Below are 12,960 nucleotides of genomic sequence, written 5' to 3' on the forward strand. Positions count from 1 at the left end.
CATGGTCCATCACCAGCAAAATCCTCTGTATCCTCACTCTCTTCTCCGAATATTTCCTTCACCTTGTTCTAAAGCAAGCCTGGCTCACCTTCTGTAGATGCAATTGTCCCAGCAGCCTTTCCAGAGACCTCATACCACTGGACTTGGAGGTGGGCTAAGAATCTTCCTTGCTGTTCATTGCTTCTTTCAGACTGTTCTTCCTCTTCCTTTTTTAATTTCTCCCCCTGCTCAGTATTTGCTTTGTTTTTTAACTCATGTCCTCTGGTGGTGTCACTCTCGTCATTGTGGTAGTCACCTACTCACTCATAATCACTCTGCCTGATTTTCCCAGGGCTACTGGCATCCTCTCTAGCATCTCTCCGAATTCTAAGTCCTATTTTCAATACATACATACATAATCCTTATGGCACTCTCCTTGACTCTTTTCCAATGACACTGTATCCACACTTCTTAGGCATTCACTGCCATTGTTGTATTTCACTCTAGACTTCAACACTTCTCCATAATCTTGTTTTCATGCACCCCACTCTAATGACCATATTGCTTGTGGTCACTCTGCAGAAGTAGGATAGACTCCTCTACCCCAAATTTTGTTTGAATGTCAAGACTAACGACGCCACACATGTACCAGAGAGTACGCAAAGTTGTATGGGGCACCTAGCTGGATCAGTTGTGGAGTTTGTGGCTCTTGGTTTCAGAGTTGTGAATTTGAGCCCCATGTTGGGTGTAGAGATTACTTAAAAATAAAATCTTAAAAAAAAGTTTGAACATTCACAAAAAGTAGCTTTCTGTGGAAAGCAGGGCAGGCTCCTAAGATGGTACAAATATGGGCTGAGGGAACAGAGAAAGAGACTATCTTAGGGTTTTATGGTGATTGAGGGGTGGGACCAGGATGAAGGTTCCCTCAAGTGGGGTGAGTGTTCCATGGTTTGAATTTTCCACCAGCACCAAAGGAGCCATCTTATCAGTTTTCTCAGACGTGGGGCAGACGGAAAAGAGGAGAGGTGGGGCTTGAAAGCTGCCAATGAATATTTAAAAAGTGGAGTTAGACTCTTCATTATACATCTATCTTTCCAGATCATTCCCTTTTATTCTCTGACTCCTACAGTCTCTCAAACCCACAAAATCTTGGAATTCATTGATCTTACCACCTTTCTCTGTCCTTAATCTCTCCATATTCATTCTTCCTTCATCCTAAACTCCATGGAGAATCATAATCACTCCCTTACTTATATTCTCAACTTCTTTGCTCTTCTTTCCTTGGTAAACCTGATTAAAAAGAATTCTAAGCCTACTCTGAACCTGCATCCTGGTAGCTAATTATTATTGGACCAAAAAAAAAGCACAACCACACTGACTTATCTCACTTACCTTCATGATCCTGAACTCAAGTGGGTCCTTTATGGCACTCAGAATTTTTCCTTAGTTCATTCATCTTCCCATTCTCCTCGATAACTACTTCACATCTTCTCTTTTCTCTTCAAAGCTCTGTTATCTTCTGCACCTCTCTATTTTTTTTAAAAGATTTTATGTATTCATGAGAGACACGGAGAGAGAGGCAGAGACATAGGCAGAGGGAAAAGCAGGCTCCATGCAGGGAGCCTGATGTGGGACTCAATTCCGGGACTCCAGGATCACACTCTGAGTGTGAAGGCAGACACTCAACCACTTAAGCCACCCCAGGGCCCCTGCACCTCTCTATTGATGACCTTACTTCCTTTGTCTCTGAGAAAATTGAAATGATCAGAAGAGAACTTCCACAGATTCCCACAACCCCTCCTATCCACCTGCTTGCCTGTTCCCATAGAAGAGCCTACACTCCTGTCAACTGAAGATCCTTTCACTTGTGTGCTAGATTCCAAACTCTCTCCCACTCAGTGACACTGCTTCAGCAATTCTTTTTTTCTTTTTAAGATAAGGGTTTTTTTTAAATATTTTATTTATTCATGAGAGACACAGAGAAAGGCAGAGACACAGAAAGAGGGAGAAGAAGGCTCCCTGCAAGGGGCCTGATGTGGATTTGATCCTGGACCTGGGGATCACACCGTGAGCTGAAGACAGATGCTGAACCGCTGAGCTACCCAGGCATCACAGCAATTCTCTCTTCTTGATGCTACATTAATTTTTCATCTTCCAGGGATCCCTGGGTGGCGCAGCGGTTTGGCGCCTGCCTTTGGCCCAGGGCGCGATCCTGGAGACCCGGGATCGAATCCCACATCGGGCTCCTGGTGCATGGAGCCTGCTTCTCCCTCTGCCTGTGTCTCTGCCTCTCTCTCTCTCACTGTGTGCCTATCATAAATAAATAAAAAAAAAAATTAAAAAAAAAAATTTTTCATCTTCCAGATCTTTTCCAGATCATTCTACTCAAAACCAAGTTTTTCTCCCAATTTGTCAATCTGCTTTTGACTCCACTTCCACCACCAGTTACTGCTCATTTTTGGGCTCCCCTTTAGAAAGAACTTCTCAAAAGAATTGTATTAGATATCCTAATTCCCTCCCCCCATTTTTTTCTTAAACCCACATGGATCAAATTTTCTCCCATTGCTCCACTGAAGTGTTACCATTAGCTTCCATGGTACTAAATCCGAAGGTTAGTTCTCAGTCCTTACATATAAGCATTCACCTCTCCTTGATACACTATCTTCACTCCACTTCAGGCATCTCTTGGCTTTCCTCCTTCACTGGCTGCTCCTTCTCAATCTCCTTTGCTAGCTTCATCCTTGGTTCTCTCCTATTTACACTCACTCCTTTGGTGATATTGTCCAGTTTCTTGACTGTAAATATCATCTAAATGTTAGTATCACTCAAATATCTCTGGCTTGACCCTCTCTTTTGAACCCCAGACTCAAATACACAACTACCTACTCAAGATCTTCACTTGGATTTCTAACAGACCTCAAATGTCAGATTTTCAAACTGAACCCTGATCTTTCTCCTCAAACCTATACTACCTGTAGTTCCCTTCATCTTCACTAATTTTTCCTTTTTTTTTTTTCAAATCCCCTACCAGCTTTATTACCCTATTAGATTTCACTGGTCCTATTTATTATTTATTGCCTATTACCCCCACCTCGAAAAATGTGACATTCACAAGGGTTGAGATTTCTGTCTGTTTTGTTGGGCTTTATAACCCTAACAACTAGAATAACTCCTGGTGTCCGACTAATATTTATTGGATGAATGAATGAATGAATGAATGAATGAATGAAACAAGTAGTATCCATTCTTACCTAACTAGCTGAGTTCTCTTAACCCAAACTGAAAATCAATGAAAAAAAAAGAGGGGGATTTATCTGCAAGCAATAACCCTGATTTAAAATCTGTGTATATAGGTGGGGGAGGGGCCGGTGGGAAGTTCCCCCCCCAACCCCCCCCCCCCCCCCCCCAGATAAGCAAAAGCACCAGAACAAGGTTTAGGTAAAAACCACAGCGAGTGAATAAAGGTTGATTTCTGGAGAAAACCCTTCTCGGCGTACTGAGCGAGCAGGAGGAGGTCTAGCTGGCTCCCTAACCCGTGCTGGCATCGCGTGGAAAGGTGGCCTGTCGGGTGAGAACAAGCAGGGACGCATCTCCCTCCACTACAAGTCTCTCGGATCAACAGCTGTTCTCCCACTAGGGTGGCTCTTTTTTTCCCCTTATTTGGACTTCACTGTCAAAAAGAAAGACACCACACCCTTCGTTATGCAGCCTTCACCGCGTAGCTGTGCCACGTCCCAGGTCTCCTATCTTCGGGACTGCGTTTTTAATTCAGTAGTATTTTGGGGTTGGGTTTTTTTTTTTTTTTTTTCCCTTTTGAGTCAGGGTTCCTGGGTGGGGCCAGAAAAACTCTGAAGACGCTTGAAAACAATACAAACTGAAAAAGTCTGAATTTTTAAAAAGTACATCCAAAAAGAAAAAGAAAAAAAAAGTTGAAGGCCGTTACGGGGCGGGACGGCTTCGGGGGGCACTGCGAGCTCAGCGGCGGGGAGCCCGGTCCGCGGTGGCTCCGCCGCGAGCGCAGAGCCCCCCGCCCGCCCCCCAGCGGCTGCAGCGGGCGCCCCCGGCCCCCGAGCCCCGCCGCCGCGCCAGGGGCGGGTCGAGCCAGGGGCCACGCCACGAACCCCGAGCGTCCCCGAAATTTCCCTGCAGCCCGCCCGGGACGCGTCCCGAGTGCAGGAGCTCAGTCCGCAGCGGGGTTGGCGGGAGGCGCGGCGAGGGCGGCGAGGGCGGCGAGGTCCGCAGGGTCCGCAGGGTCCGCAGGGTCCTCGCCTCGCCCCGCCGAGCGCGCGCCAGCCGGCCCGCCGCGGCGCCCCCTGCCTCCTCCGCACGCCTCCCCTTTAAGCGCGAGGCGCCGCTGGATTTGTGTCGGCCGAGGCGAGGCGCGACTCCCCTTTATGGCGGAGTCGGCGGCAACGTCGCTGACAGCCGCGGCGGCGGGGCGAGCGGAGCAGGAGGCCGAGCCTCGGGCCGCCGGCCGCCGTCGCCGCAGCGGGGCCGGGGGGAGCGCGGCGGGGGCGGAGGAGTGGGCGGGCCCGGCGGGCTGGGGGCGGGGAGGAGGGGGAGGCGGGGGAGGCGGGGAGCCGGGCCGCCGGCGCTCGGGTCCGCCTCTGACTGCGGCGCGGCGGGGCGATGTGTGATTACCATGGCGAGGAGTCTCTGTCCGGGCGCCTGGCTCAGGAAACCCTGTTACCTCCAGGTAGGCCGGCAGCGAGCCCGCCGGGCGGCCCCCCTCGCCGCGCGGGACTCGCCCCCCACCCCCCCGCCCGCGGGTCGGCGCCCGCCCGACCCCCGCTGCCCCCTGCCGTCCGGCACCTGGCGGCGCGCCCTCCCCGGCCGCCCGGCTCCGGGGCCCGGGTCTCCCGCCTGGGCTCGCCCCGGCGCCCCTGGCGTCCCGCGAGCCCCGAGCCGTGCCCCGGGCGCGACCCCACGCCCCCGGGAGTTGAGGCTGGGCAGCCGGGGCTCGGACGTGCCGCCGGCTTCCCCCGGGTCCGCTGCTCTCCTGCCCCTCCCCGGTCGGCCCCGCAGGTCGGCTTTTCAGGACTCTGTGTCTTCGCTCGGTGGTGGGAAAGGTGGTGTGTCATTCCACCATATTTCAGAAGATTGTGGCAATTTGTCACCTCAGGGTTTCCCCCCCAGATTCGCGGAGCGGCGACGTGTGCGTGCCTAGCGCTGAGCCCCGGGATTCGGTCCTCCCATCACGCCCGCGGTTTAAACGGGAGGCTGGGCTCAGGAGCCCGAGAAAGAGGCGGGTGGGGGTCTGCTTCCTGAAAGGACCGGGGACGGTGCCTGGTGCCGATCTCAAATACCCGAGCAACGCAAACGTAATTCTCAGTCATGTCATGTGTACCGTTCGCGTGTTCATCTTGCATGATTTCCCGTTCCACCCTCTGTGCCGCTGCCAGGCTGTGTCTTGGAGCCCTGCTGCTGCCTTCATGTAGTGTCGGTCACCAGGGGGACCCAGCCGGCGTCGTGAGCAGCCGAGCGCACAGCCATCACCCCGGTGCAAAGACAACTACAAATCAGTGCCTCGCGTGGGTCAGCAGCGTTGACCGCATCCAGAGGACAGTACTCCCTTTACCCCTTATATTAAAAGGCTGCGGTAGTGATAGATTATTTTGGGGAGAGGAATTCATGCCCTGCTGGCGCTTTTATAAATTATTCTAAAAGTTGAGAAGAAACCATCGAGGGGCAAATAAATCATTCTTGTTTGGAAATTGCCTATGTAAATGGTTACCCTGCATTGAATGATGTACTGCAAATTGGAAGCCTGATGTGACAACATATGATACAAAGAATATAGGAGTGAAAATTGAACGCCCTGAGTCCTTGGAGCAGCTCCACCAGTAGTAATTATGCTGGAGTGACAGTGGAGTGAGGCAGTGTGGAATTCAACCCAGGCCAGACACCGCTTCATAACCCTTTATGTGAACAAGAAACATCTTTCTAGGCTCTCTCCCCAAAATAAGTTTATTGGGATATTTAAATCTTGGTTTGTTTGTTTTTTTTTTAATTAAAACTAGCCATTTTAATTTTTTAGATATTGTGGCCGACTTTATTTTAGATTTTGATTAGTCTCTAAATGTTCTCCATAAATGTGACAGGTTTTGGCACCATAGCTCAAGAGCTTTCAGATTGGCTGAATTAAGATTACTTTTACAAATAGTTATGCTTCCATTAATGGCAAACATTTGGCAATTCTGCCTTTCTGAATGTGCACGTCATTATCTGTTACTAAATTAAGGGAAATTTGGATTTTTTAGCCATTTCAAAAGGATTTGGGGGCATAGTGATTTTTTAATTTCTTTCTTTTTATTGGAGTTCAATTTGCCAACATATATCATAATACCCAGTGCTCATCCCGCCAAGTGCCCCCGCTCAGTGCCCATCACCCAGTCACCCCAACCCGCCACCCGCCTCCCATTCCACTACCCCTTGTTCGTTTCCCAGAGTTAGGTGTCTCTCATGTTCTGTCACCCTCACTGATATTTTCACTCATTTTCTCTCCTTTCCCCTTTATTCCCTTTCACTATTTTTTATATTCCCCGAATGAATGAGACCATATGTTTGTCCTTCTCCGATTGACTTACTTCACTCAGCATAATATGCTCCAGTTCCATCCACATCAAAGCAAATGGTATTTGTCGTTTTTAATGGCTAATATTCCATTGTGTATATAGATCACATCTTCTTTATCCATTCATCTGTCGATGGACACCGAGGCTCCTTCCACAGTTTGGCTATTGTGGACATTGCTGCTATAAACATCGGGGTGCAGGTGTCCCGGCGTTTCACTGCATCTGTATCTTTGGGGTAAATCCCCAGCAGTGCAATTGCTGGGTCGTAGGGCAGATCTATTTTTAACTCTTTGAGGAACCTCCACACAGTTTTCCAGAGTGGCTGCACCAGTTCACATTCCCACCAACAGTGCAGGAGGGTTCCCCTTTCTCCACATCCTCTCCAACATTTGTTGTTTCCTGTCTTGTTAATTTTCACCATTCTCACTGCTGTGAGGTGGTATCTCGTGGTGGTTTTGATTTGTATTTCCCTATTGACATAGTGATATTTTAGTAGACTACTTCTACACAAAATAATGATTAAATAGAAACATTATGAATTTTAGTTTTATATTTGAATTAAATAAACTTAGAACTTGGGAACCTGGGGGACTGGTGTCTTAATATCTTGGTATTAGTATTTATTCTCTTTATGAATTTTCTTGTTAGTTGATTCTCACTATACTGTTTCAGTTTAACCACATTAAAAAAAAAGGCCTTCACATTACTTAAGTGTCATATCTTTTTCTGTTTCCTGTTGTCTAAATGCCTCCTCACCTTCTGCTTTTTAGAATTCTTCTACTGCTAGGTGCTTCAACCTTGAAATTGTTTTGGGCAAAGTCAAAATACTTCCAACTGAGACTATTATACAGCTACTCAAGTTTCTCAGCTACTGAAGATTGAGTTAATACGTACAGTACTCCCTTTCCTCTTTTATTGTTTTATTTTTCCTGAGAATAAAATCATGTTCTTTTAGGAACAGCGTGAGGCCTGAGAACAGAGCTGAGCTTTGTTCATTTGTGCTTCTGGTTCATCATGACCTTGAAAAAGTTTCCTAACTTTTTAGTTCCATAGTTTCCATATCATAAAGTGGAGATTAGAGTTCTTAACTGAGTACATCACATGAGTATAGTGAGGACAAGCTAGATGAGGTTAAAGCTGCTTTGTGACATTTTTACTACACTTTAAATAGAAAAGTGTGTGAATTTAAATGGCAAGTACATATAGGTAAATATGTTGAATTCCTTCATCCAAAGATTCCTGGATTTCTACTCCCCTTCTTATTTATTAGACATTTATTGATATTGACCTAGGTACAAAATGACTTATCATATTGAGTTTAGTCACTTCCTTAATATTTGCTGGAGGCCTGTCACATGCCAGTAACTTTGTGAGGTGGTAGCAATTCTTTTGGAGCTAATCAAACGTGTTTGTGATCCTCATGGAGCTTAAAGTCCAGTTAGGGAGACAAACATTAAATAATCCCAGAAACAAGGCACCTGGGTGGCTCAGTCAGTTAAGTGTCTGCCTTTTGCACAGGTCATGATCTCAGGGTACTGGGATCCAGCCCTGCATCAGGCTCTCTGCTCAGTGGGGAGCCTGCTTCTCCTTCTCTCCTGCTCCCCTCATTTGTGCTCTCTCTTTCAAATAAATAAAATCTTTAAGAAAAATCTCAGAAATGTGTAATGACAACAGTAAATGCTATGAAGGAAAAGAGAAGCAGCAAAAGACTACTTGAAAGGAAGAAAACTGTTTCTTGCTCTTTTAAAATTATTTTACTATGGCAATTTTTATACAGACGTAAGGCAGAAAAGAATAATGAAGTCTCACCTACCTATCTACCTGCCCTCAAGTACTACCAGTATTTTATTTCATTTCGACCCCCATCGTCCTCCTTCCAACTAAAATAGGGTGTTTTTTTTGATAATTAAAAAAAAGTTAATTCTAGTATAGTTAACATACAGTGTTATATTGGTTTCAGGTGTACAATTAGTGATTCAACACTTCCATACATTACTCAGTGCTCATCATAACTGTACTCTTAATCCCCATCACCTATTTCACCCACCCCCACTCTACCTCCTCTCTGGTAACCATCAACTTGTTCTCTATAGTTAAGAGTCTGGTTTTTTGATAGTCTCTTTATTCTTTTGTTTGTTTTGTTTCTTAAATTCTACATATGGAATTTGTTTTTCTTTGGCCAACTTATTCTACTTAGTGTTACACTCTCCAGCTCCATCCATTTTGTTGCAAATGGCAATATGTCATTCTTTTTATGGCTGAATAATATTCCATTATATATGTATATACATATATATATAATATATATATGCCACTTCTTTATCCATTCATCTATTGATAAACTAGGCACTTGGACTGCTTTCATAATTTAGCTGTTGTAAACAATGTTGCAGTAAGCATAAGGGTGCACATATGTTTTTGAGTTAGTGTTTTCATAGTCTTTGGATAAATTCCCCAGGAGTGAAATTACTAGATGATAGGGTAATTCTATTTTTAATGTTTTATTTAATAAAGTTTTATTTTTCAAAATGTACAGTTGGTAGGATCTGTTCATACATCTTCACCAGCAGCTATAGGGCATCTCCATCCTTAGTATTTCTTGTGTAAATTACTTGAGCTCTGTGCTCTGAAACCAGTTTAATAGATCCTTTACTAAGGAGCTAAAGGTCTGCCCTGGCTAGGAACCTCAAATCTTCAGTCTCAGAGACAATAGCTGGAGTTATCAGTTTATAGTTGAGAGCTTCCTTATGGAGTTTGTCGTATGTTGCCAGGTTACTGAGATTGTCCCAAACTTTGCCTTTGGAAATTTTTTTTTTTTTTTTTTTTTTTTTTTTGTCCTACCTCAGGTTTGTTCACTGAGTCTTTGTCTTTCTTGGATGACTGTGGCATCTTTTCTTGCTGTAGTCCTTGGGCAACATTGCAAAGCTCAGAGAACAGCAGCCACCCCTGCAAACTCACTAAGATGACAGACATTGAAATAAGAAACTTTTTTACATTTTTTAAGGAACCTCCATCCAGCTTTTCGTAGTGGCTGTGGAAACCAGAATTCATATTCCCACCAACAGTGCAAGAGGGTTCCTTTTTCTCTACATTCTTACCAATACTTGTTGCTTCTTGAGTTTTTTATTTTAGCCATTCTAACAGAGGTGAGGTGATATCACATTGTGTTTTTGATTTGCATTTCCCTGATGATGAGTGATGTTGAGCATCTTTGCATGTATCTGTTGGCCATCTGTTTGTTTTTGGAAAAATGTCTGTTCATGGTTTTTGCCCATTTTTAAATTGGATTGTTTTTTGGTGTTGAGTTTTATGAGTTCTTTATGTATTTTCCTTTATTGGATATATCATTTGCAAATACCCATTCACTTTCAGTAGGTTGCCTTTTAGCTTTGTGGATTGTTCCCTTTGCTGTGTAGAAGTTTTTATTTTGATATAATCCCAATAGTTCCTTTTTGCTTTTGTTTCTTTTGCCTTGGGAGACATATCTAGAAAAATATTGCTATAGCAGATGTCAGAGAAATTATTGCCTGTGCTCTTTTCTAGGATTTTTGTGGTTTCAGGTCTCACATTTTGGTCCTTAATCTGTTTTAAATTTATTTTTGTGTATGGTGTAAGAAAGTGGTTCAGTTTCATTCTTTTGCATGTTGGTGTCCAGTTTTCCCAGCACCGTTTGTTAAAAGACTGTTTTTTTTCCATTGTCTCCTTTGTCCGATTAATTGACCATATAATCATGGGTTTATTTCTGAGCTCTCGGTTCTGTTTCATTAATTTATGTGTCTGCTTTTGTATCAGTACTATACTGTTTTGATTACTACAGCTTCATACTGTATCTTGAAATCTGAGATTGTAATACCTACAGTTTTGTTCTTTTTCAAGATTACTTTGGCTATTCAGGATTTTATTGTGGCTCCATACAAATTTTAAGATTATTTGTTCTAGTTCTGTGAAAAAATGCTCTTGGTATTCTGTTAGGGATTGTATTCAATCTGTAAATTGTTTTGGGTAGTTTGGACATTTTAACAATATTTATTCTTCCAACCAACTATAGTACCTTGAAGCAAATCTCAGATATCACATCATTCTATCTAAGTACCTTTTTATGCATTCTAACAAATAAGGATATTTTTAAACATAATCACAATACAATTATGATACCTGACAATTTTGATAACAATTCCTTATTTTCCCTGCCTTCCTTGTGGATATGCATTACCCTGAGAGAACTGACTAAATTTGCTATGGAGTGGGCTTACTGTGATTCAAGAGGGTCTCTCAGCAAAAATAAAACAAAACAAAAAAATACCACCTCACCAGCTTGATTGTGCTGGAAATTCATCTAGGGAAACTAATTTTCATTTTGTATTTTGGGAGAATGTCTGAAAATAAATGTCTGGTTTAAGTAATATTTTCATGTAAATGTATTATTTTATTTAGAATGAAGTGCATTAGTTAACAGGTATTAAAGATCTTGTTTTGTTTTGGGGATGGGGATGGAGTTAAGAGTACAGAAGGAATTGGATTTCAGAGATGGAAGGGAGATAGGGAAGGTTGCAGAGACCAACTTTAAATAGTTATAATTTTATTGTTTATCTTCAACTGGGTGAAGTAAAAAAAGACAGCTATGTCTTGAAGTGTTCAGGCCTCAGAGTTTGTAAGTTCCTTTCCCCCTACAATTTATAGTGAAAAAATTTTATTTATTTTTATTTTTTATTTTTTTATTTAAGATTTTATTTATTCATGAGAGACAGAGAGAGAGGCAGAGACACAGGCAGAGGGAGAAGCAGGCTCCATTCAGGGAGCCTGATGTGGGACTTGATCCCAGGACTCCGGGATCACGCCCTGAGTTGAAGGCAGATGCTCAACCACTGAGCCACTCAGGCGTCCCTATAGTGAAAAAATTTTAAACGGTTGACTTAATTATAAAGGACCTGCAATCCCAGTATTTTTATTGATCCAGATAACACTGTGGTAATTGATAACACTTCTAGAGAACTAGAGCATTATGCAATTAATGATATATTTTCAGCTATAATAATGGATTAAATAGGTGTTTATGGGCTAATGTGGGGGCATAATCACTGTTTAAAGTTTTGTTTTGGGATGCTGGGGTGGCTCCATTAAGTGTCTGCCTTCGGCTCAGGTCATGATTTGGGGGCCCTGGGATCCAGCCCTGCATCAGGTTCCCTGCTCAATGGGGAGCCTCCTTCTTCCTCTCCCTGCCCCTGCTTACGCTCTCTCTTGCACACACGCTCTCTCTCTCAAATAAATAAATACAATCTTAAAAAAAAATAATAAAGCTTTGTTTATGTAGTGAAAGAGATTCTACGACTTGTGAAGAAAAACTGATGTGGCATATCCATATGTTAGAGTATTATTCAGCAAAAAAGAGGAATGAAGAACTGACACATATACAATAACATGAATGAACCTTGAAAATATTAGATACATGAAATAAGCCAGCCATAAAATACCACATATTATATAGTTCCATTTGTGTGAAACACCCAGAAAAGGAAAATTTATAAGGACAGAAAATGGATTAGTTATTGCCTAAGGCTGGGAGGGTTGAGGGGAAATGGGTATGAGGTTTATTTTGGGGGTAATGGAAACATTCTAAAACTGAGACTGGTGATGGTTGCATTTTTTTTTTTTTTTAATTCGTGGGAGACACAGATAGAGAGGCAGAGACACAGGCTCCATGCAGGAAGCCCGATGTGGGACTCGATCCTGGGACTCCAGGACCACGCCCTGGGCGAAAGGCAGGCGCCAAACCGCTGAGCCACCCAGGGATCCCCTGATGGTTGCATTCTATGAATATACTAAGAACCATCAAATTGTATACTTCAAATGAATAAAATGTATGGTTTGTGAATTATATCTCAGTAAAGCTGTTTAAAAAAAAAAAAAGAAAGAAAGAAAGAAAAGGAACTGAGTTTAATCCCATTGATGTGGTCCTTTTCTCTGCCCCTTGTTTCAGATTCCACCAATGCCGGCTTTTTGATGCAGGGAGTACTTCTTCCAGAGAAGTGGTGCAGGTGTAGTGTTTGTGTGGGGGGCCCCTTTGTCAGCCAGGAGGGTTTGTGACCTGCCTGAAATAGATAGCTAACAAACATTTACCTAAGCAACAAGCTTCTCATGGCAAGGTATCATTCTCAGAGCATACTAACTTATAATTCCATCCTTTCCAGCTATTTTGTTGAAAACTTACCTGAGAAATAGTGCTTCCTGAACTGGCTAAATGCTGTGGCGCATTGAATAGAGTCCTGCATCTGAGATGGGAAACCATGGATATATTAACCAGTTCAGGCCATTTTTAGGCAGTATTTTTCTTCTACTTGCTATTATGATGATACTACTTGTGGCTCGGTGGGTGTGGCAACCCAGAATGACACCTGCATTTATCTGT

General features: G+C 43.6%; 1 protein-coding gene and 1 long non-coding RNA gene across 2 annotated transcripts in view; one reads left to right on the forward strand and one right to left on the reverse strand.

Annotated features, from left to right (window-relative positions):
• The window catches only part of LOC112679109 (uncharacterized), a 56,555-nt gene extending 43,718 nt beyond the window's left edge, over nucleotides 1-12,837 (reverse strand). The window contains exon 1 of the long non-coding RNA XR_007411485.1: nucleotides 12,763-12,837. This is a non-coding gene — a long non-coding RNA (uncharacterized LOC112679109). The remainder of the gene's footprint in view (nucleotides 1-12,762) is intronic.
• The window catches only part of DIPK1A (divergent protein kinase domain 1A), a 113,144-nt gene continuing 104,724 nt past the window's right edge, over nucleotides 4,541-12,960 (forward strand). Inside the window, exon 1 of the mRNA XM_025417630.3 lies at nucleotides 4,541-4,675. Coding sequence (XP_025273415.1) covers nucleotides 4,622-4,675 — 54 coding nt within the window. The 5' untranslated portion in view covers nucleotides 4,541-4,621. The remainder of the gene's footprint in view (nucleotides 4,676-12,960) is intronic.

The sequence above is a fragment of the Canis lupus genome, chromosome 6, assembly GCF_003254725.2.
Source record: "Canis lupus dingo isolate Sandy chromosome 6, ASM325472v2, whole genome shotgun sequence".
NCBI lineage: Eukaryota > Metazoa > Chordata > Mammalia > Carnivora > Canidae > Canis > Canis lupus.